At 40.0% G+C, this 23,650-nt stretch overlaps 1 protein-coding gene across 1 annotated transcript; it reads right to left on the bottom strand.

Annotated features, from left to right (window-relative positions):
- Positions 1-358: 358 nt before the first annotated feature.
- Positions 359-12,848, bottom strand: LOC129111839 (NGFI-A-binding protein 1-like). The gene is given in 10 exon segments (XM_054623967.1): positions 359-2,826; positions 3,042-3,200; positions 4,539-4,707; positions 5,828-5,947; positions 7,213-7,264; positions 7,422-7,555; positions 7,655-7,926; positions 7,929-8,456; positions 12,415-12,590; positions 12,781-12,848. Coding segments are annotated over 8 exon segments (1,509 nt in total). The 5' UTR covers positions 8,455-8,456; positions 12,415-12,590; positions 12,781-12,848; the 3' UTR covers positions 359-2,749.
- Between the last annotated feature and the right edge of the window lie 10,802 nt (positions 12,849-23,650).

Below are 23,650 nucleotides of genomic sequence, written 5' to 3' on the forward strand. Positions count from 1 at the left end.
AAGGACCTGCGTCAGAGTGAGTCATCAGCCAGTTTCACAATGTGTTGATGTGACGCTGATGCAAATGGGTCTGCACAGGGATTCATCTCAGCGCTATGGCAAAAGAAAAGACCAGAAGAAAGCAGACAGAGGGCAGAGAAGCTCCTTTAAAGGAAGCCGAACCAATTCAGCATCCCATAACTCTCTTCTTCTTCTTCTCTTCAAGCTCTTTGCATTCTCACACACACTCACACATAGAAGAGCCGGGGCTTCCCTGCCTTGCTCAACGGCACTTCCAGATCTTCATTCAGCGAGCCACTGATCACAAGAACACACCTCACAATAGAGTTCAAAAAAATAAAGTTTAATGTTCATGTGCTGTATAACAAATAAAATATATTAGTGTTTAAAAAACAGGTGCATAACTAGGTGAAGCCTAATCTATCACTTTACATAAACAGTGAGGAGAACGCTGGTCAGTGAGACGACATGCGCTATTCTCTGAAACATCGTACGACAGTCACGCTAACTAGGCCAGTGTTTGAGCCAGAAACCGCCACCACTTCATCTCCCAGAATCCACTGGCTGGTTCTTATAGCTTTTAGCAAACTAGATCACGACTTGGTTCTTGAAACAAAAAACAAAACCTCACGGAAAGAGCACGATGTGTTTAAATACAACATTGTGCGCACTAAAAGTGAGACATCACAAACGTTTCATGAGACAGACGTACAGTTACTGCGCACATGACAAAATGATGGATCCATATAGAATGCAAATAGACTTATTACTTACATAAATATTGCATTGGTCTGCCGTTACGCTGAGTGAGACTAAACTATCTGCAGGGAGTGAGGGGAAGAGGAGACATATTTACACAGTGAACACTTATTAATGGATCTACCTCTAAACAGCAAAAACACGTCTTTGAAATATGCACAGGTGGCCATCACAGGTGGATTAAACACTGTTAAGAGCTAAGGCTAATCAACATCATCATCATGTAAAGCAGGTTTTTATATACCACACACTTTCACACGGTTGTATTTTTTTCCTCAATGACACTTAAGTTTCTTTTTTTTGTGTATTTGCTCTACACACATAAACACTATCGACACCAATACAGCAAAGTTACATTTGACAGAGGAGAACCCTGGTGGAGAGATTAGCACTGTTTGTTATCACGGTATATTTACAGACACCAGGCTGCTGCTCCGCCAACAACACCAAGAAACAGGAATTTAGCTTCTTTTTTTTTTTAGGGAGTGCTGTTGAGAAACCACACATCTGCAATCTTTTATACTTGATTCTGTTAAAAGTTTACATATTGAGTGTATTTTACAACCCTGCTGAAAGGTTATTGGATCATTTTTAATAAAAAAAAAAACACAAGTATTCCTGAAATACTCTGTTTACAGATGCGTGGTTTCTCCTCAACAGCAGTGTTTAGCTAAATTACAAAGTGAAATGAACCAATTAGCCTCCGGCATGCTCAGCCCAGCCATCCGACCAAGACGAATGACGGAGGCCTCCTGCTGTTCCTCCACAACAGCTCCTATACATCCTCTCTTAAATTACCTTCCATAAATATACACGAGAGGAAGGAGAGGATTAATCCACCTCTCCTGTTCTCCCATTTGAAGTGAACGACACAGAATCTAACCTGCTAAAGGGGCCGAGTCCTCACTCATCTCCCTACAGTACGTTTACGTCCTTTGAGTGACAGAACAAATGGAGAAACCTAAATTAGGTTTGGGAGAACGACGGAGGCTCAGAGGACGACCAGGGACAAAAAGTCTTTGGCTGTCTCTGGTCGGATCTTTAAGAGTGTGAGTTTCTGGATGCTTACAGACAATTAGCCATAAATCTCAAAGTTAGGTAACGCTTTAAATGTCTACCATCATTATTTTGCTTTGATGACGTTCTCATATATGCTTGTACGTAGTTTAATGTGGATCTATAATGACTTCAAGTCGAGCCCCTCTGTGAGGCTGCACTTTTTACCACGTAATGTTTACCAAACTCCCCTACTTAGTTATTAGCATGCTAGCTATTGTCAATTTGCACCATTGATGCTAATGGGGATGTCTTTAGTTTTGCAGGTATTTGGTCATAAACTAAAATACTGGACAGATACGTTTTGGCTTCATGATGGGTCTCGATGAAACCTTAAAATGACGAGATACTTCACTGGTCAATTTGAAACTCCTACCAGGTGGTGCTACAGCATCTGCAGCTTCAGTTTGAAGGTACAAGTGAGTGAAGAAGGCCATTGGCTACGTGGCAGTCATATAAAGTGTTACCATGACGCTGAAGACGTGCAGCAACACAGCCGAATTCTGCTTTTATCTCTGAATCTACGTTTGAGTAAAGACTCAGCCCCGGCAACACAGCCTGCAACCTGGCTGTCCAAAGAAAGCAACAAGTACAATGACACCCAGGTAGAGGTAAAGAGTACACAAACAGATCGCTCTTATAGTACATGTACATCTAACGTGTACAGTTAATCAACAGACAAAGACCTGTAGAGCACTGAGCGGTCCTCAACATGCTCTCTAGGTGCTTTGGCAAATACCTTTTGAACAAAAAGACAAAATCAAAGAAAAATAAATGCTATTCATGAGGCAACATTGGTTGTTAAGGCTCTACTGTGTCTGTGCTTGCTTAGTATCTGTTGACGGGTAATAACTGCATACTGTCAAGTGTGAGTAGAATGGTTTTTGGGGGTGGGTGCTCGGGGGGGAGTCGGGGTGGAGTGAGGCGGGAGGCACTATGTGGAGTCTTCCGGCTCTGATTTGATGGTCTTCTTCTCTGCGTTGCTGGATGATCGATGCGACGTCCCGTTTTCTGAAGACAAAGATAAAGGACGGTATCATCAGCAAAGAGGTTGATAATGCAGCAGAAGGTCTTGTTGAAACTCATCAAGTAGGAACAGTAGAACTAATTCAAAGTGGTACATTTTTAGATTGTGTTTTCCAGAAGTGTTCTTGAGCAAGGCATTCAACCCTCTACCACTGTTAAGCCTGGATAATAGCTCCATCTAGACGTCTAGCATCACGAACCTGTTGCTGGTGTTTTGGTCTCGTCTGTGCTGCTGCTGTTGTTGTTGTTGTTGTTGTGGTTGTGATGGCGCTTCAGCTCATTGGCTAGCTGTTTGCCCAATGGGAGGTCTCCTTCCTGCATGTTCTGACTAACCACACGCAGGTTGATCGGCCGCTCATCTGAGAGGACAGACGTAGACAGAAACACAAAAGGCAAACAGAGTTATTCTCCTTTTGCTCATTTCAAACTTCAGTGGAGTATTTACCATTAATGTATTTGAATGCATTCATTATCAATCACAAGTGAATCCAAAGCAAACACCAGGCCAGATGCTGTTCTAACACGGAATTTAAATTTATTTAACCATCAGATTAAAACCTAAATATATTTAGTTTAATGTCATATATGACAAAAAATGTACAATCGCCCTTATAGGCTATTGTAGATAATAATAATGTGCATAAAAAGTATACATGGTTAGATGGAGAGATCAGATGAGAAGAAAGGAAAAAACAATAAAAATGGTGACGAAAGGGAGACAAATATACAGAAAGTCCTCTGCTCGGTAAGGACGAGCAGAGGACAAGAAGAAGAATAGAAGAAATGAGAAATGACAGGAAGCAAAAAAAGAAAAGGGACAAGAAGAAGAAAACAGGAAGGAAAGCAGAGGAGAAGAGGGGGAGGAGAGAGAGAGGTAGACACAGAAAGAGAGAGAGAGAGAGAGACACAGAAAGAGAGAGAGAGAGAGAGACCCCCCTCCAGGCAACTGGCTGGAGGTAAACAGGCGTGGGCGTGATAATTACAGGTGCATTGTGGGATTTGTGGGAACAGCGATATAATGAGCTGTCGGGAGTGGGTGAGGGAGGAAAGGGAGGAAAATGAGATTAGGCCCGGAGGAGAAGTCACATCTGAATAATGATGCATCGGTTTTATTGTTCTGTCTTCTTCTGTGTTTGAGATGAAAAAGTGACATCTCCACATGGAGAGGCTTTAATGACACGACATACTCTCTGACTGGCTTCAGCACATCCAGGCTGTGTTTAACACGACAACAGCTGGAGGTGTTCTCCTGGTCGGGCACCAGGGGCAGCGCTGAGACAATTCTACGCCCATTTACTGTTTGAATATTTGTACTCAGACAGGATTTGTGAAAATAGAAAGAAGAGCAAATTTTGCTGCCTAAACCTGAAGTCTTATTGGACAGGCGAGCTCCACACCGTGTGCTAAACGGAGCTGGAAGTCTTCTGGAGGGATCACTGAGGCACTCAGGGTTGATCAGAGGACACATGTTCAAAATACAAAGATTTAAGATTTAATTAACTACTCATTCGCTCTATTAAAGGTCAGAAAAGTTCCTCAAACCCAAGACGACATCTTCAGGTTGCTTGTATCTTCAGACCAACAGCTCAAAACTTTTTTATAGGACGTCTAAAAGGTTCAGAGACTAAATCTGATTTCACACTGAAACCAAAGCTGTATTTATGATCCTGAAATGTTTCACACCTCTCCTCCCGTACCTTGGTGGTCTCTGCTGGCGTCGGCGGCGGCCCCGTTGGTGTTCTGGGCGTCGTTGAGGTACTTTAAGGCAGCGGGGGGGATCCTCCAGTCCAGAGCCTGGAGACGCTCCTGGACCGCGGCGTCCTGCAGGATCTCCATCTGCCGGGCCAGCAGACGCTCCAGCTGAATCTGAGACACACACAACTTATTGTGAGAACTACAGGAACTACTTTCTCTGACTCGAGTCAGATGTGTGATTATCTCGATATCTGGTCGACTTTAAGATTCATTTTAGTCAAGAAATATATGATACGTAGGCAACATTTACAGGATATATTACATTCTTTCTGTCGCAGTTCAGATAGTGACAATAATGAAGTGAAGTTTTCCTTCTCTCCGCCAACAACAACTATTTTACCACCAAATGTTTCATTTACATGTGGAATATTTTTGGCCCCGAAAGAAGAAGAATGAAATGACTCAAACTTCCCCTCAGGGTCACATGACAGAATCCTGTTGAGCTTGCTGTTGAATGAGTTTGATTATTGAACTGTAAATATAGATTCATGATGTTTAAACTGTCCCACAGTCCTAACTGTAGACTAACCTTCTGTTTCTATCATAAAGTTAACTCCAGCTTGTTCTAGGCCGCTTTTATTGTGAAACTAATGACAGTGAAACAGGAAGCTGTTTCTATTTAAATCCAAGCTTCCAGTTTCTTTTACCATCACTGCTGATTTCTTCTCTTCTTATTCAACTGTTGCTCAGAGGATCTTTGTCTCTTTCAGCTGAACCATTGAACAGCGTTTTGTTCTCCATGTTCTAAACTGGAGAACATCTATAAGTAAAGAGAGGAATGAAACCATCGTATTGTCAGTCTGCCTCTTCTTCTTCTTCTTCTTCTTCTTCTTCTTCTTCTGAGGAATCACTTCAAAATGACGTGTGTAGCTGCAGACAGTTGACATGTTTTCTTGGTAATGAGTTATCATAAAGCTCTCCTCCTACACTCCGGCTCTAATGAGGAACCAGCCACGGCAGCAGAGGCACTGGAAACCAATAAGGAGCATTACTGGGATCAAACTGGATCCTGCTGCCACAAACATCTGCTGACATGGAAATCTGTCTCCGTGTCTGATGACGGGAATCCTTTCAACCCGGCAGATGACGCACGACTGTTTCAGCCGTTCATCTCTGATTTTCATACTTCATCTTTTTGAATGAGTGGTTTTCAATCGAGCACTTTGATTGGACGAGAGGCGACCTACGAGGACTTGTGACCATTCATTTGAATAAATATCCGTCTAAATACCTGCAGATTCCGTCCGACCGTTTCTTCTCCTTTCGACTTGGCGCAGGCCAGCTGCTCCCTCAGCATCTCCTGCCTCATGTGGATCGCCTGCAGCGCCTCCTGGATGTCGAAGAAGTTCTCCTGAAGGAGCGCAGAAGAAAAAGGTTCTGATTAGTTATTAGTTTTTCACTTATTGATCACAAGAGAAGCAGATTATGGGTCAGATTTTTCTTTCTACAGTTACACACAAATTATTGGTATTGTAAAGAAAACACAAATCAGCATCTGTTGTTTAGTTTTTTTTATCATTATTTTATATATTATTTTATTGTTAAAATTGATGTTAACTACATAATTCTGTTTTAATTTGTTTAAATAATTTGCATGACTTTCCTTATTGTTTTTATTTTATTTTTATTTATTTTTTGAGGTGCCTTAATTAAACTATATTACTTTTAATTTAACTTATTCATTTGTGCATATATTATGTATCAATATCATACTCTACATACATATACATTCTCCTTTTGTATGAGTTTGAAAAGCTTTCATAACTACCTTTTAAAAAAACATTAAATAAATACAATAAACACTAGTATTACTTCTGCTGCCTCTGATAATTAAGACTTTGTTTTATCAATGCAACAGTTATAACTTAATAATAAAGCAAAACAAAGTGGAACTTCTGGGAGTTTTGGCAGGAATTCCCCTCTTCTTGGAGCTCAGAGTAGGTTTTGTGAGCAGGTGTCGGCTCTTTGTCTTGGTTTAAAATCCCTAAAGAGTTTTCAGCCGCCAGATGTTTTCAATCAGCTAACAAACTGAGAGGAACCATTCAGAGCTCACAGAGAGAGAGTCCGGAGACGAGCGCTGAGAGACCGCTTTGTGCTCCGGTGCTGCTGGGTCCACTCGGATTCTGACCGCTCAATACTTTACATTGTAATTATTGAACCAACGAGTCGACATTTCTTATTACAAGCAACCAAAAGTAAAGTGCTAGAGAGCCTCCATCATATATGTTTTCAAATCATGATTTTCAAATCAGGTGGAAGTTTGGTTTTATTTGGAAAACGAAGAAGAAGAAGAAGAAGAACTGGGTGTGCATCAATGGCTGGTAATGTGTTTTCATTATCTACTAATCAGGTTATTTTACTTGTTCTCTCAAAATAAAATAATAGTATTTAGTAAAAAAAAAGTCACTTTAAAGATCTTTATCTGAGATTTAAGGTGAGAAACTTTCCAGATCAATGTGACATCATCCTGCTCAGTGAAGCTCAAACATCAAGGTAACAAAAAGAAAGAAAAACACTTGTTATGTTATCTAACACACATATGAAGACCATACTTAAAAAAAAAAGCTTTAATATTCCTGCTGCACAGCTTTAATCTGAGTGCTGTGATGACCTCACCTCTGTTTTAATCCTTTTAGGGGACGCCTCGTCTCTGTCTCCACAGCGAGATCTGCACAGAAACACCAGGAAAAACACAAAAATACTTTAATTCTTCAACAGGCAATGACCAAAGTGTTACTACAAAATAAAAGACATTATTTATAAATCTCAAATCAGGAAACTTAAAGTTGCACATTAAAATCAATAATAAATCCGGTGTCACTCACTTGCTGGTGCGGTAGGTGTATTTGTAGGTGACCTCTCTGGAGATCTGGCGAGCGAGTCCGAAGAGCTCGTCTCTGCGTGTGAGCAGAGCCATGTCCCTCATACAGAGCTGGGCCGCCGCCTCGTTCACCGTCAGCTGCTCATCACACACAAACAGAACAACACGTTAACCTCAACGCCCCCTGAGCACAGACTCATTCATCCACGGTCATGTGATGTTCTTCTGGTGGACAACCTCGTGCAGCGTCAGGTGTTTGCCGTCCCTCCTCTTGGAGTCGAAGCGTCCGTAGATGGCGCTGTATTTACGGATCTCCTCTTCCCTCCGCGGCTCGTCGTCGCTCATCTCAAAGATGTGTCCGATCATCTTTGCCAGTTTCTTGTTGTTCTTCAGCTGCTCTTTGACCTCCGATAAGTCCGTCTTAGGGAGTCCCGGCGCCATCCTGTCCACGCACTCCAGGACCGACTGGACGGCGGCGGCGTCCAGAGCCTCTAACGTGTCTCTGGGCGGGACGGGGAGCCGAGGTCTGACGGCGACAGGCTGTGCTCGCTGTCGTTGCTGTGACCCGACCAGAACCGGGCCTCGCTGCCGCCCTGCAGGGGCGACCCGGCGGACACTTTGTCCCTCGCCACGTCCAGCTTCCCCGGGTCGGAGCAGGCGGCGGCGACGCCTTTGGGCATCTTGACGCTGGCGGTGTTGGCTCTGTCCTGCCCGCCCAGCAGCGTGGGCGAGCCCTCGGGCAGCTTGTAGACGGGGATGCTGCAGACGGGCAGCGACGTCAGCGGCTGGTTGAAGATGGCCGGGTTGGTGACCCAGTCCCGCAGCGCCTTCTGCAGGCGGCGCACGTGCAGCGGCTTGCTGGCCATGCCGACGAGGGCCATGATCTCCAGGAACTCCTCCTCCCCGGCCTCGCACAGCTGCTGCACGTCGTCGCCGCCCTGCTGGATGAAGGCCTCGTAGTAGTAGAGCAGGTTCGCTCGCTGCAGGATCCGGTAGAGCTGCAGCTCACCCAGGGTTCTCGGCAACACCGCCGCCATACCTGAGGGAGGACGCACAGAGCGGTTGATGAGACCTCAGCTCCACAGAAGACTGGTTATCTGACGCTCATGGGACATTTTGGATGAGAAGATCAAAGCACAAAGACTGAAAGCCAGTTTATGTGGAAATAAACTCATTTTAAATATTAAATCCTTCTGATTCTTCACCAGAACTACCAGAGTAAACCGACATGGAGGCATTTTATATTTGGACTGATATTCTTAGCAGGTGCGTGATTGCAGTGTATCAGGCCTCAGCAGCTGCGTGAAGAGGTTCAATTTGATGAAGAATGCCGTGAGTGCCTCACATTTCTGGAATGAATGTTCCAGGTATGAACCTGTTGAGAAATCTACATCCTTTCAGGTGAAATGTTCATGTTCTTCCATGTGTGGGATTAAGACAGAACACACCATGTAGGTGCATGGGTTTAAGAGTATAGAGCCGTGTTTTAAAGGCTCATTTTGTATTTCTTATACTTGTTTACTAATGTGGAATGTAATATATTCAGCTTGAACGCACTTAAAATGCCATAAACAAGGTATTTATAATCTCCTGCTTTAGCTCTAAGTGCGTCTCTACACGCATCAGAGCAGAATAAACTTTTTTCTCGTGACGTTTGGCTGTCGGATTAGTATTTATTCCTCGCTGTCATTCTCTCTGCCTCCTTTAACAAAGCGGAGGAAACACTGAGCCAAATTCTTGTCGCTTGCCACCTTTAATTTGAGGCGAAAAGCAGAAAGTGTAGGCTTGTCCTTGACTCTTCCTTTGTGCGTGCGAGGCCCTGCGGAGGCCTGATCACAGAGGAGTGGCAGTCAGCAGACCCGGGTTGCTGGGAGGACCACATGCCTCTCTCCGCCCCTGCAGGATGTGTAGGTGGTGGGCTCGCCTCGCCCAGAATAGGCCCAGAGAGCCTCAGACCAGAGAGCCTCACACCAGAGAGCCTCACACCAGAGAGCCTCACACCAGAGAGCCTCACACCAGAGAGCCAGGAGGGCCGCCATGAGTCGGGAAAATGAAAACTTCTGCTAATTCACCAACCTGCTGATCACAGGACGGATTGTTGAATAAATCTTTTACAAACTAAACGTTTGTTTTGTGAAAAGTATCACTTTAAAAGTTCAAACAATGAGTCCTTTCCAGCCTATCATGCATCTTTGAATCTATATCAATAATATCAGCAGTGCCTCTTTTTCAAAAGTCATCTCTGCTGTCTAAAACAACATCTCCTGCTGCTGACCTTTGACCCGTAATGGTGTCGTGCTTTTAGAAGTTCTCTAAAAGCAGAATTACAGGATTAAGATACTACAACATTTACATACAGACCAACAACATACCGTTATGTTCCCAGAAACTGAACAACTAAACACATCTGGAAAACAGCAAAGATGGAAACTCACCTATTTAATCTCTTTATATCTATTAAATTATTCATTTTTCCTTTTTTTAGCTACAATTTTGACTCAAATCAGCCAAACTCCAAAACAGGAAAATGATTGCGACAGCTGAGATGGAAACCAACATTAAAGCTGAGCATCAAATCTTTGTTCTCATTCTAAATGTAACATTTATATTGTTTTACACATGAGGGAGGGAATTAGAAGTGGGAACCAGAAACACCTGCTGAGTTTCCATTGATTCACCTGCGTCAACACAAACAAAGTGATGCGTTTACAGCCAGAGAGAGCGCCGTAAAAGAAATCACTGTGGGAAAATATTATCAGACAAGAGGGAGGAAGCTCAATGATGCATCAACGGAAAACGTGATTCAACTTAACTCCTCAATTATGACGAGAAGGTAATTTATTAAAGCTGCTAAAAACACATTTCGTACTCTGATCAAGAGATGAAAGTTTAAAAGAAGGACTAAATAAAGAAGGTTTAAAAAACTGATTCATATTTGATAGAATCTAACGGACCTCACACTAAAAATCTCTTGATTTGGGTTAAAAGAAATACAAATATTACATACTTATAGTAAAGTGTCTCATACATTATCTTGGGAAATAACATCGCACACTAATCATAACTGGTATTTACAGTGGGGGAAGAAGTATTCAAATAATTTCCTTGAGTTAAAGTATAAGTACCACCCTGGGAAAATACTCCATGCAAGTAAAATGTCTTTAAGCAGATTAGAAAATGACTTACTTACTTTAATTACTCATAATGCTGAATAGCGAGGGAGTGTTTTGCTATTATATAAAGAATTATTGGATCAATGCAATCAATTGTGAATTAACATTTAACTGTTGTATTTGTTGAGGTGGAACTAGTTTTTAACTCTTTTACACTGTTGGCGAACTTATAAAACATGACGTCTTGTTATGTATGTAAAGTAACTAGTATTTGATCAAAAGTACTTTCCACCACTGGGTATATATCTAAGATAAGTATGGATTACACTAATGATCTGCCTCATCTGGAGGTAAAAGATGGAGATAATCAATTAATCAGAAAATATTCTGATTACAGGTTATTTTTCAAGTAGAAGTGCAGAATATTCTCTGGTTTTAGCTTAAAAAAATGAGGATTTTATGCTTTTCTTTGACATATATTATAGTAAATTAACTATATTTGTGTTTTGGACTGTGTGACAGATGAAATAAGAGAATATAATTCAATATTTTCTAAGATTTCATAGACGTACATTGAGAGTACTTGTTAGCTGCAGCCTTAAACGCAATAACACATCTTACAGAGGTTGATTCTTTTGTCCTGGGAGGTGTTTGCTGCTGGGTTTTTTTTTTTTCACAATAAAGCGCAAGCGTGTGAATTGAATAACTATATTTAGTTGCAGTGTGAACTCCAGCGTGAGCAGCCGGTAAGCTGGGAGAATAAAACAGTCCTGCAGCTACAGTGTGTTTCTACAAATAGAGACGGATTCAATAATGCTTATTGTGAGTGTTTTAGATCAACAGACGTCTGCACAAACACTCTGATATCCAACAGCCTGCCTTATTACTCCTGTTTAATCACAGCAGATGTGTGTGTGTGTGTGTGTGTGTGTGTGTGTGTGTGTGTGTGTGTGTGTGTGTGTGTGTGTGTGTGTGAGTGTGTGTTTTCTGGCAGTAATAGGTGGCTGTGAATGGCAGACTTTAATTGAAGTCCTGCTTCACAAAAGCCAGTTAGGCGAGTTTGGCTTTTCACCTGGAGAAGCGAGGCGTGTGCCGGCACAATGGAGCACACGCACACACACGCAGCTACACACACCCACACACACACACACACACACACACACACACACACACACACACACACACACACACACACACACACACACACATGGGCTGGTGTGTATTTTTCCAGGTGAACTGCCACGCAACAGACCGAGCTTATCTAAAGTGAGGAATACTTTGATTTCTATGTGATTCAGCAGGAATTTCTTTGCAATTTCTCAATGTGGAGCAATAATTTTGCAATCATCACTTTGCACTGGTGTGTTCACACATGTGTGTCCTTGAAAGCAGCATAGTTAGTACAGAGTAGTGTTAAAGACGGCTCTTTAGCTGATCATAAATAACGTAAAGGATCCAAGCAGCACAGATCACAATGACACCAAAGCTTTTTAAATGGAAAAACATCATAATTCCTGTAATATTCCTATAATAATGTCTCTATGAGGCTCAGTGGTCACCTTCCGTGGAACTCTAACTCCTGTTACATCCACATAACACACAGTCATCATGCACAGGAGTGGAAACCATTGTGCTTTAAGGTATTTTCCATCTCTAATTGTACTTCTATCATATTCATACAGTGAGTTCAGAATCGCATTTGGCAGTTTGAGCTATTTTTCAACTCATTATAATAAAGTATTTTCATCTCTCAATCATATAAACATGTGTGTGCTGCTCTGTTTGATCTCCATAGATTATTCACAGACATCCTATGGTGCATTTTCCTACAATATCTGGCACATAATATGACAGAATATGACAGAATTATGAATTAAAGCCTACCTGGAGAGTGTTTGGCCCCCTTATGGTCCGCTTCTTCTCTTCTTCTTCCTCTTCCTCTTCTTCACAGTGTGTCAGCACAGAGCCAGGCTGTGGATGTGTGCAGAGAGAGAGAAAGCCAGCACAGAAGGAATCCCCGGCAAACCAGTGCGTAAAACCAGTGCGTAAAACCAGTGAATCTAAAAAAAGGGAAGAAATTGGAAGAAATTATTCCCTGGACCCAAAAAAAAAAAGAAAAAAGAAGAAGCCAGAGTCTTGTCTGTGCTCAAACGGAGGAACACCAGTCTTCCTCTCTGTCTGGAAACTTTTTTCTTTCTGCAGCCCTTGAGAGAGAGAGAATATCAGTGAAAGAAAAAACCCTCCTCTGACCTTAGTGCGTCTTTTTCCTCCAAGTGTGAGTGTGTGTGTGTGTGAGTGTGTGTGTGAGAGTGTGTGAGTGTGTGAGTCCTCTCCCAGTCTCTCCACTCCCCTGCACTGCTCACCAGTCAAGCCACAAACAGTCACACACCTCCGGCTGCAGTGACACAATAAAAGCACCTCATGAGAATAAAGGGCAGATCCTTAGAATAAAAATAAAAAAAGTGTAGAGTTATGGCAAATATATATTTTTTTTTCTTCTGCAGATTCAACATGAACAAGATTTATTTATTATTTAAGTTTTCTACTTGATTTCATGTGGGAAAATGTATTCACATATTTTTTTTATATTATTTAGAACTTCAAAGGAATCAGAAACTAAAGCAGTCAGATAAATGTAGTGGAGTATTATTATTATTATTATTATTATTATTATTATTATTATTATTATATTTTTCAATCAAAAATAAGAAATACCTTTATTGATCCCCATGGGGAAATTTATAATATTGCAGCAGCTCAACTACACAGACAATAAATACACATACTACACAACAAAATAAAGATAGAACAGAAATAAAAAAAAAAATGTACTGTTGTTATACAGTCTAAAGTATAAAGTAAAGTATAAAGTACCATGAAAAGGAAAATATTAATACTATGCTACTACTCATAAAATAATAATAATAATAATAATAACAATAACAATAATAATAAAAATAATAATAATATTTTTTATAGAGCTTTAAATTAGGTATACTTTTCAATGAAAAATAAAAAATACCATTAAAAATAAATATAATATTTATAATATTACTACTATGCTACTACTCATAACATAATAATAATAATAATAATATTTTGAATAATATTTTTATTTTTATTTTATATATTTATATATATATATATATATATATAAAATATAATATTTATAATATTACTACTATGCTACTACTCATAAAATAATAATAATAATAATAATAATAACAATACAAATAATAATAATAATATTTTAATAATAATACTTTTATTTTTATTTTTCATATATATATATATAAAATATAATATTACTACTAATACTACTCATAAAATAATAATAATAATAATAATAATAATAATAATAACAATAATGATAATAATAATAATAATAATAACAATAATAATAACAATAATAATAATTAAAAAAATAATAATAATAATAATAAAAAAAATAAAAATAATAATAATAACATTTTGTATAGAGCTGCATTGCTACTTTAAATTCAGTAAAAAACACTTATTTTCTCCACCCTGACTCACTGTTCACTGTCACCACATCCAGAGGCTTTTATTTTATCAGCACGTCCTGTGAGCTGCGTTCTAACCCCGCCGGCTTCACAGAGTGATACAGTGGGTCCTCTCTCTCTCTCTCTCTCTCTCTCTCTCTCTCTCTCTCTCTCTCTCTCTCTCTCTCTATGTCTCTCTCTGCGTCTCTCTCTCTCTCTGCCCACGCAGCTCCTGCCCACGCAGCTCCCTGCGTGACGCAAATCCGTGCGTGGGAGGACACACGGGGCGTGGGAGGCTTTCTGCACGGAATACCAAACACAGGCAGGTTCCACTCCCACAGAGAGAGAGAGAGAGAGAGAGAGACACAGAGACACAACACTTCATGGGCTCCAAACCCAGGGAAGAACTGTGCACACAGATCAATACTCAATACATACAAGGGTTTACATTACACACTATGTGCATGTCTATAACATGTGTATATGTACAGCAGGAGAATACATGTATGTCTATATGCACTTCATGTTCTCCAAACTAAATGAAGAACAGAAGTCCAAATCAATACTCAATACATACAAGGATTTATATTACACACTATATCTATAAAATGTGTATATGTACAGCATGAGAATACATTTATGTGTATATGCACAATAACAGCATGAGAATACATTTAACATCTATACAATGTGTATATGTATAGCATGGAGTTTATTATATGTATATTTTATATGTGCAGCATTTACATTTTGGTGTAAAATGTGTGTTCACTTCATGTTCTCCAAACTAAATGAAGATTCAGTCCTGAACAGTGAACACAAGTCCAAATCAATACTCAATACATACAAGTATTTATATTACATACTATGTGTATATGCACAATAACAGCATGAGAATACATTTATGTGTATATGCACTTCATGTTCTCCAAACTCAATGAACTGTGAAGTCCAAATCAATACTCAATACATACAAGGATTTAGATTACACACTATATCTATAAAATGTGTATATGTACAGCATGAGAATACATTTAATGTGTATATGCGTGCATATGTACATTTGACATCTATAAAATGTGTATATGTATAACATGTAGTTTATTATATGTGTATTTTATATGTGCAGCATTTACATTTTGGTGTAAAATGTGTGTTCAGTTTTTACATTTATATCCTACTGTAGTAGTAGTAGTAGTATCCAAATCAATACTCAATACATACAAGTATTTATATTACATACTATGTGCATATCTATAAAATGTGTATATGTACAGCATGAGAATACATTTATGTGTATATGCACTTTATTTTGTTGTATAGTATGTGTATTTATTGTCTGTGTAGTTGTATAGTATGTGTATTTATTGTCTGTGTAGTTGTATAGTATGTGTATTTATTGTCTGTGTAGTTGTATAGTATGTGTATTTATTGTCTGTGTAGTTGTATAGTATGTGTATTTATTGTCTTTATTGTCTGTGTAGTTGTATAGTATGTGTATTTATTGTCTGTGTAGTTGTATAGTATGTGTATTTATTGTCTGTATAGTATGTTTATTGTCTGTTGTATAGTATGTGTATTTATTGTCTGTGTAGTTGTATAGTATGTGTATTTATTGTCTGTGTAGTTGTATAGTATGTGTATTTATTGTCTGTGTAGTTGTATAGTATGTGTATTTATTGTCTGTGTAGTTGTATAGTATGTGTATTTATTGTCTGTGTAGTTGTATAGTATGTGTATTTATTGTCTGTGTCTGTGTAGTTGAGCTGCTGCAACACTTGAATTTCCCCCATGGGGATCAATAAAGGAATATAATAATAATAGCAGCATGAGAATACATTTATGTGTATATGCGTGCATATGTACATTTGACATCTATACAATGTGTATATGTATAGCATGTAGTTTATTATATGTATATTTTATATGTGCAGCATTTACATTTTGGTGTAAAATGTGTGTTCAGTTTTTACATTTATATCCTACTGTAGTAGTATATTTATATCTTTAAATCTTTTTACATATACACTGCCTGTAAAATGAGAATATTATATCTATAAGTTGAGTATATATCTTATATATGTACATTTATACATATATATACTGTAAACAGTGTAGTATGCACATATATATTTATTTATTTATATGTTTGTATACATATTTACACACATATATATATATATTATGTGTAATCTTTTTATGTTTATGTGACATTTTCAAAATATTTATTGACAGTGTTTGAGAAGTTTTTTTCGACTCCTTCTTCGGTGACGTGCTGATGACAAAAGTTTCACGTGTGTCATCTAACGAGTGTATAGGTAGTACTTCAAAGTAACCACACTGACTGATATCTTTCGGAGTATTTCTTAAGTCACGTGTGAGGACAGGGCGAGTGCGTCAGTGAAACAGGCTCTATGCTAATGATGGACGGGCAGTGGTGGGACTGGGAGAAATGGTTTACAGCACTGGGTGGAAGGTGGCAGAACGTTTATAACCTTACAACTACTACTGTTACTTATCTAAATACTACTACTGTCCCAATACTACCGCTATTACTTATTCTGACAAGTACTACTATTACTGCAACTACTCCTGCTTCTATTATTATTGCAACTAGTCTAAATACTACTACTATTGATACTTCTATTATTGTCCAAATACTACTGCTTTTACTGACCCTACGACTACTTCTACAACTACCACTGATTCTACTATTACTGCTACTACTGTTACTCAAAAGATACTACTGCTACTATTACGTGTACTGACCCTACTGCTACTATTATTGCTACTACTGTTACTTATAAAATACTACTGCTGCTCATTCTAAGAACTACTTCTTCTTCTACTACTGTTAGCAGCGCCAGTACAGCTCTGTCTAGTACAAATAACAAGACATATATATTGTACATATATTACTGCTACTACTGATACAAGTAGTAGTGAAATCACAAGTACCAATACTAGTATACCTCTATAAATACAACAATGTTTACCACCATTTCAGAGTAGACTGACATGTGAACAGCAGAGAAAGCTTCTCTTCATGAATCATCAACTTCAAAGGAACCACCAAGAAGGAAGTGAAAGGTCAGAGGTCACGGCGTCCATGACGCAAAGGTGTAAAACACAACTGAAGTATCAAGTACTGCGTAGTACTGTGTGAATACTTTTAACATTTATATGCGAGAAAAAGCCCGGAGAAGCGCTCAGTGCTGGAATCTCCACCCGATCACTTTGACTCCGCCTGATTCCCCATCAATGAGCTATTTTGGTGAATTAGGCCAGCTGCCATCAGCCAAACACCTCGGGGACCAAACCAGAACGGCTTCTGTCAAACACCCCCCCGCCAACCTCATAAAACCCCACCCTCCCACCTACACCACCCTGAACACAGCAGCCAAAAAGTAAAATAAAACAATTCATACGCAACGCTGCAGCTCTTCAAAAGCCCAAATGATGAGAAAAAACTAGTATTTGTACTGTGTGTGTGTGTGTGTGTGTGTGTGTGTGTGTGTGTGTGTGTGTGTGTGTGTGTGTGTGTGTGTGTGTGTGTGTGTGTGTGCTTCTCCGTGTGGGGGTGGACGGGGTGGGACTGCTTGCTTTTCAGATCCTCTAATTAAATTCAGAAGGAAAATAAAACAAATATCAAAGCAGAACTGCAGATTAGGCTGAAAAAAATTCCTTCAGGAATATTAAACTGAAAGATGAATTTGTTTTTCTATGCATAAACTAAGTATTGGAATATTACAGGTTCATAGGAACGTAACGAGACAGTCGGTGGTATAAATATGTCACGATTCAATTCAGTGAGATGGAAAATGTACTTTTGAAATTGCTTGGCTAACTCAGATCTTTTCTATTAATGAAACAAACAATATAAACATGTTAAGTTGGACAGAGTGAGGCTAGCTGTTTCCCCCTGTTCCCAGTCTTTGTGCTAAGCTAAGCTAACTGGCTAAAGCTTCATATTTACCGTACAGGTGTGAGAGTGGTATTGAGCTACGGTAAAGAAAGAACTTTCCTGCTTGAAGAGCAAATTAATTATTAAATTCATACTGATTTTACATTTTTATATGATCATAAATTATTCTTTACAGGCTAAAAAAACACAAATTCAGAGAAAAGAAGGCGTTTAAAGGAGATAAAAGAGGCGTTTTCTGACAAAAAAGAGTCCTGATTTCACTGAAGTGTACATTAAGATATGTTTGAATTAAAATACAGTTTCTACAGTATAACAGAAACAACCATGTCATGTGGGTGAAAGCTCAGGAAAAGGTGAAAAATATCATTTTGTCACACTAAGTTTTTCTAAAGTTAAGAATAAAGTTTCATGCAAATGCTTGTGATGTGTTTTCCAAACCGAGGTAGGCAGGTAGGATTCCAGACCGCCCACCTTCAGCCTCTAAATCCACGTCTGGCTGCTTTCTGTGTGTGTGTGTGTGTGTGTGTGTGTGTGTGTGTGTGTGTGTGTGTGTGTGTGTGTGTGTGTGTTGATATGAAGATATGACCTTCTAACGGCGTTCCCTTGGATCAGCCTCCGAGCAGACGGGGATCAAATCAAACTCTATCAGCTCAAGAAAAAAAATAAAATATCAGCTCCATATCTCTCTCTCTTTCTTTTGACCTCACCCTATCACACACACACACACACACACACACACACACACACACACACACACACACACACACACACACACACACACACACACACACACACACACACACCACACTCAATATATAACAAGAGGAACGAAACAAGAACAAATTAAAGCGAGAGCGCCGGCAGGAAATAGGATGTCCACCCACACTGAGAGGTAGGTCGACACCCATGCTGCCTGTTCCCACAAGTCCCAGTTCACCCAGTTTACCCAATTAATCACCACTGACCTGTTTCTTAAAGCTCACTTCTCCGAATGGAGTTTGTTTACATTCACAGAAGTCAAAAGATCAACATTTTAAGTGTCTAATATTTGGTTTATGACTAAAAATCTGCAGAGCTAAAAACATTCCCATCAGCCTCAGCTGTACTTTGAGTTTAGGGCTAATTAGCACATGCTAACACGCTGAATGAATACATTAAACAAACATACTCTTTAACATTTGACTGTTGCTCTTTTAATCATCTCGTAACACCTTCTTCTTCTACAGAGCTTTAATGTCACCACACTGGAAGGAAATGTGCATTAAATCACATTTTTCTTCAGCATGTTTGGTTAAAATACGCACTAAATCTCAGTATCGTAAACAGAAAACTACCGTCTCGAAACAAACGTGAAATTATTTTTTCATTTCTTGACGCAAATGGACGAAATATGTGACGATTCAATTCAGTGAGATGGAAAATGTACTTTTGAAATTGCTTGGCTAACTCAGATCTTTTCTATTAATGAAACAAATGGCATATACGGTATAAAATGTTTCTGTGCTGCTAGAAGATAAATATGGTAAATATGCTGAAATATACCAAACTCTGAACTTTTCTTGACGCACAGGTCTGCTCTTGTCGAGACTGTTACCCATAACACCCTTCTCTGCGTCGTTGTATCTCTACAAAAAGCTTATTTTGAGTTCATCAGATTTGAAAACCCCCCCAAAACAAAAACAAAAAATTAAATTTAGTCATAAAAACATTTAAAACCGCCGAGAGGAAGAAGTGCAAGGTTTTCACACGACAGCAGCAATCTGCTTTCATGTCGTCCTGTCAATCATTCCCAAAGAGTAGGCGTCACTTTTTTTTATTTTCTTTCCCAAGTCCTCCCCTCTCCTCCCCCCCCCTCCACAACCAAACCTCCAAACAGTGGATGTATCTCATTTGGCAACGAGCTGCTTCATATTTCACTTTTCAGGAGACGCCTGTTCGTTTAATTTCTGCAGCTCTCTCTCTCTCTTTCTGATTCCTTTTTCTTTCTCCCTGCAACTTTTTTTCCCCCTCTCCCTTCTTCTTCTTCTTCTTCTACTTCTTCTTCTTCTTCTCCCCCTCCGGAGTAGAAACACATTTCAATGACACGCCCACGCCTGGGCCTGTCAGCCCCTCGCCCTGTCAGAGCGCCCACGCTGCTCTGCTCCCCTTCTCCCTTCCCCCCCCTCTCCTCTCCTTCCCACATCCTCAACACTTTGCGCTCTAAAAAAGCAGCTCTTTTCATCCAAGTTCCTCTTTTGGAGAAAGAAAAAAATAATCTGAAAAGAGGAACAACAGCTTCGGTCTCCAGGCGGTGGTAGAGCTTGTCATGGAGTGTCCCTTTTCATTTGGAGGGAATATGGGTTACAGAATGACTGTGATGACAAAAAGCTGCAGATAAAAAAATATATTAAAAAAACTCGTCGTCACCACCCAGAATTTAAGGAGCAGACTCCTTTTAACGGGCGTGGATGTGTTGTGAAACCAAAAAATCTGGTCAGAAAGCTGTTTTTCTTTTGTTGAGTTGTGTGTCTTGGGAGAGAATGTGTGTGTGGATACGTTAAAGCTGGTGTGTTTGCTTAGCCGAGTCTTACTTTGTGTCTGTTGAGAAAGTGTGGGATGGTATGAGCGGCTTATGTCTGACTGAACACGTGTGTGCATGCGTGGGCGGGGAGTGTGTATAGGGGCGACGTGTCTGTGTGTGTGTGTGTGTGTGTGTGTGTGTGTGTGTGTGTGTGTGTGTCTTTGCACACAGATTACACTCGTGTGGGCGTTTTGGGCAAGGATGTGTGTGGGTGTCGTGAGTGTAGGCGGAGGTTATGTGACATACAGATAGAGACTGCAGTGTTCCTGCACTGTGTTTATGTGTGTGTGTGTGTGTGTGTGTGTGTGTGTGTGTGTGTGTGTGTGTGTGTGTGTGTGTGTGTGTGTGTGTGTGTGTGTGTGTGTGTGTGTGTGTGTGTGTGTGTGTGAAACTTTACTGCAGAAACAGCTATAGGGGCCCTGCTGCTAATGTGCTGCTGCCTTCACTCTCATCTCCTGCAAGTTAAAGTGAAAATCACCTCCACAGGAAAGTTATTCTAAAGTCGTCCTGACAGCTTGACAAGTAGCAATACCACTGTGTATTAGTACGAAAAGTATCAGCATCAGAATAAGGTAAGAGTACTCACTACGCTATATGATATATATATATATATATATATATATATATATATATATATATATATATATATATATATATACATTACCGGATTATAATTATTGATGCAGTAAAGTGTAAATGTGGAGCTATGTTTAATTACTTATGATGTAAGTATAGAATGGAAATACAAGTACAAGTACCTCAAAACTACTTAAATAAAGCACATAAGTTAATGTACTTAGTTACATTCCACCACTGACAATACGTTGATGAAACGCAAGTTAATTAACAGATTCTGATAATATATTCATAATTTAAGTCAATAATAAAGTCATTTTTTCCTGGTTTTGTAATGGGACAGTTTGCTGCTTTTCTATGCTTTATGTAATTGTAAAATAAATATATTTAGGTTTTGGACTGGTGGACCTGCAGACAAAGACATTTGAAAGCTTTTTTGTGGTTTAAAAAAAATACTAGATAGAATAATAATGATAGAATTTGGACTTGTAATTATCACAAAACATTCTCATCTTACATTGTGTGCCTTTATAATATAGGCGTTGCACCTTTAAGGCTTCAGTGATAATGCGGTGCGTTGCACCTTTAAGGCTTCAGTGATAATGCGGTGCGTTGCACCTTTAAGGCTTCAGTGATAATGCGGTGCATTGCACCTTTAAGGCTTCAGTGATAATGCGGTGCATTGCACCTTTAAGGCTTCAGTGATAATGCGGTGCATTGCACCTTTAAGGCTTCAGTGGGAAGCCCTGTGGCTCCCTGCTGACAGGCTCCCTGCTGACAGGCCGTGGGCTGACGTGGAGGGGATTTGCCCGTTTTCTTTTGGCCACGTACGGGCCTCAGCGACCCTCGCCGCCCACGCCGTCCTCACCCCGAGAGTGCTGCTGACGTCTGACATGTCTGCAGACGCTCCTCCGCCACGACCACACACTGCAGTCAGAGGGAAACCGACGGCCTTCGGTGTGTGCGTAACAACAACACCCTCCATTTAGAGCTCATCCGAAGGTGTGATTAATCTGTTAAGTGCATTAATTTCTGCAGAAAGGTCAGATCTGATCGCCTTCAAACCTCTGAAGGGGGAAAACTTCCCTCGCAGGAGAAGAGCTGCTGATGAAACAATGCGAGCTACAAGGGTGCGAGCAAAGTTGAGGCAGGCTTTGAAGTGAAGCCACACATTTTGCATGATTATTGCTGTTAAGTTTTTGATCTCGAGCCAGCAGGCACGAAAAACAACAGCAGCTTGGGATTAGTCTCCCCCCCACTCACACGCCTACCTTGCCAGCATAAGTCCCTGACTCAATTAGAAAAAAACCTCTGCAACTTAGGGCTCCTCACGCACAAATACCCACATCGCCCTGCCCACGTCCCTGCAGCACATCACAACCAGCATCTCTGAGAATCACAGGGTACCATGAACGCACAGGGACTTGCCTAGGTGACAACGAACACACACACTGATAAGACAACAGGGCCGAACACACACAGAGGAAATCAAGATTTATCTGCCGTTAATTAAATATCACATATCATCCACGGAGGTTTCCGCCTGCAGAGAGAAACTCGACAATTGATTGTCTTTGTTCGTTTTCGTCTTTGGGGGGGGAAATCGACAGAATAAAAAAATCAGAAACCCAAAAAGGAATTGAACCGTCAACCCTGCAGGTGTAAAAACACATTCTCTTCCTGCTACAGCCTCTCTGCATAAACAACATGGGTCATTATTTCCAGAGATTCGGTGAGGACGCTGCTTCACGGTCACGTCAGCGATCCAGGAAGCGGAGCTGCTGACTGGAAGTCCCTCCAGATAAAACAAAATCTCTGGAGTAAAATGCAAAATGTGAATGTGATGACGCAGAGTTTAATCTGCACTCTGCTCTGGACAAAATGACTAAAATGTAAATGTTGGTTGTGGCTCATGAGCTCACGGTAATGTTGGTCCTATCAGACGTCACTCTGGAGCAAAGAGTCAGCTACAAACATCTAAAATACAAATGGAAAAGTTCTTTATCCTAAAATCCTTACTAATTAGATTAATGCATTTTAATTTTGTGTCCAATATTCTCTCTCTTTTTGCTCTGTTTTTGGTCTCCACCCCTCCTGAGGGAAATATCTGCCTCTTTAACTGCTCAACGACAACAACAAATCTGTGAGAAATGATGTCAATTTAAAAAAGGAAGAATGTAAACTGCTAAACTGCAGCGTGAAACCAGATCATCTGTACGCACTCTCAACCGTATCGTAACCACAGCAACAGATGCAGTCAGGTTAACGGAGAAATATATATAATGCTTAAATATTTAAATATCTTTACTGACGTGTTGCGGTTTCAACCACATTTATTTTTTCTGTCTCTTTATTTAACCTTGAGGGGTGTTTCCAGTTTGAAGTTTAAATATCTTCCTCATTGACATCTCATTGGTTGAGTTTGGCCCCGCCTCCAGCAGGAAGTAGATCCCAATACGACGGCTCTGCTCTCGCCTACAGTGACTTTAAAAGTTCACTGGAGTGCCGACTGAGAGCTTTCAGATGTAAAGTGCAGCTCTCCTGTTGTGTTGGAAC

This window comes from Anoplopoma fimbria, chromosome 22 (assembly GCF_027596085.1).
Source record: "Anoplopoma fimbria isolate UVic2021 breed Golden Eagle Sablefish chromosome 22, Afim_UVic_2022, whole genome shotgun sequence".
NCBI lineage: Eukaryota > Metazoa > Chordata > Actinopteri > Perciformes > Anoplopomatidae > Anoplopoma > Anoplopoma fimbria.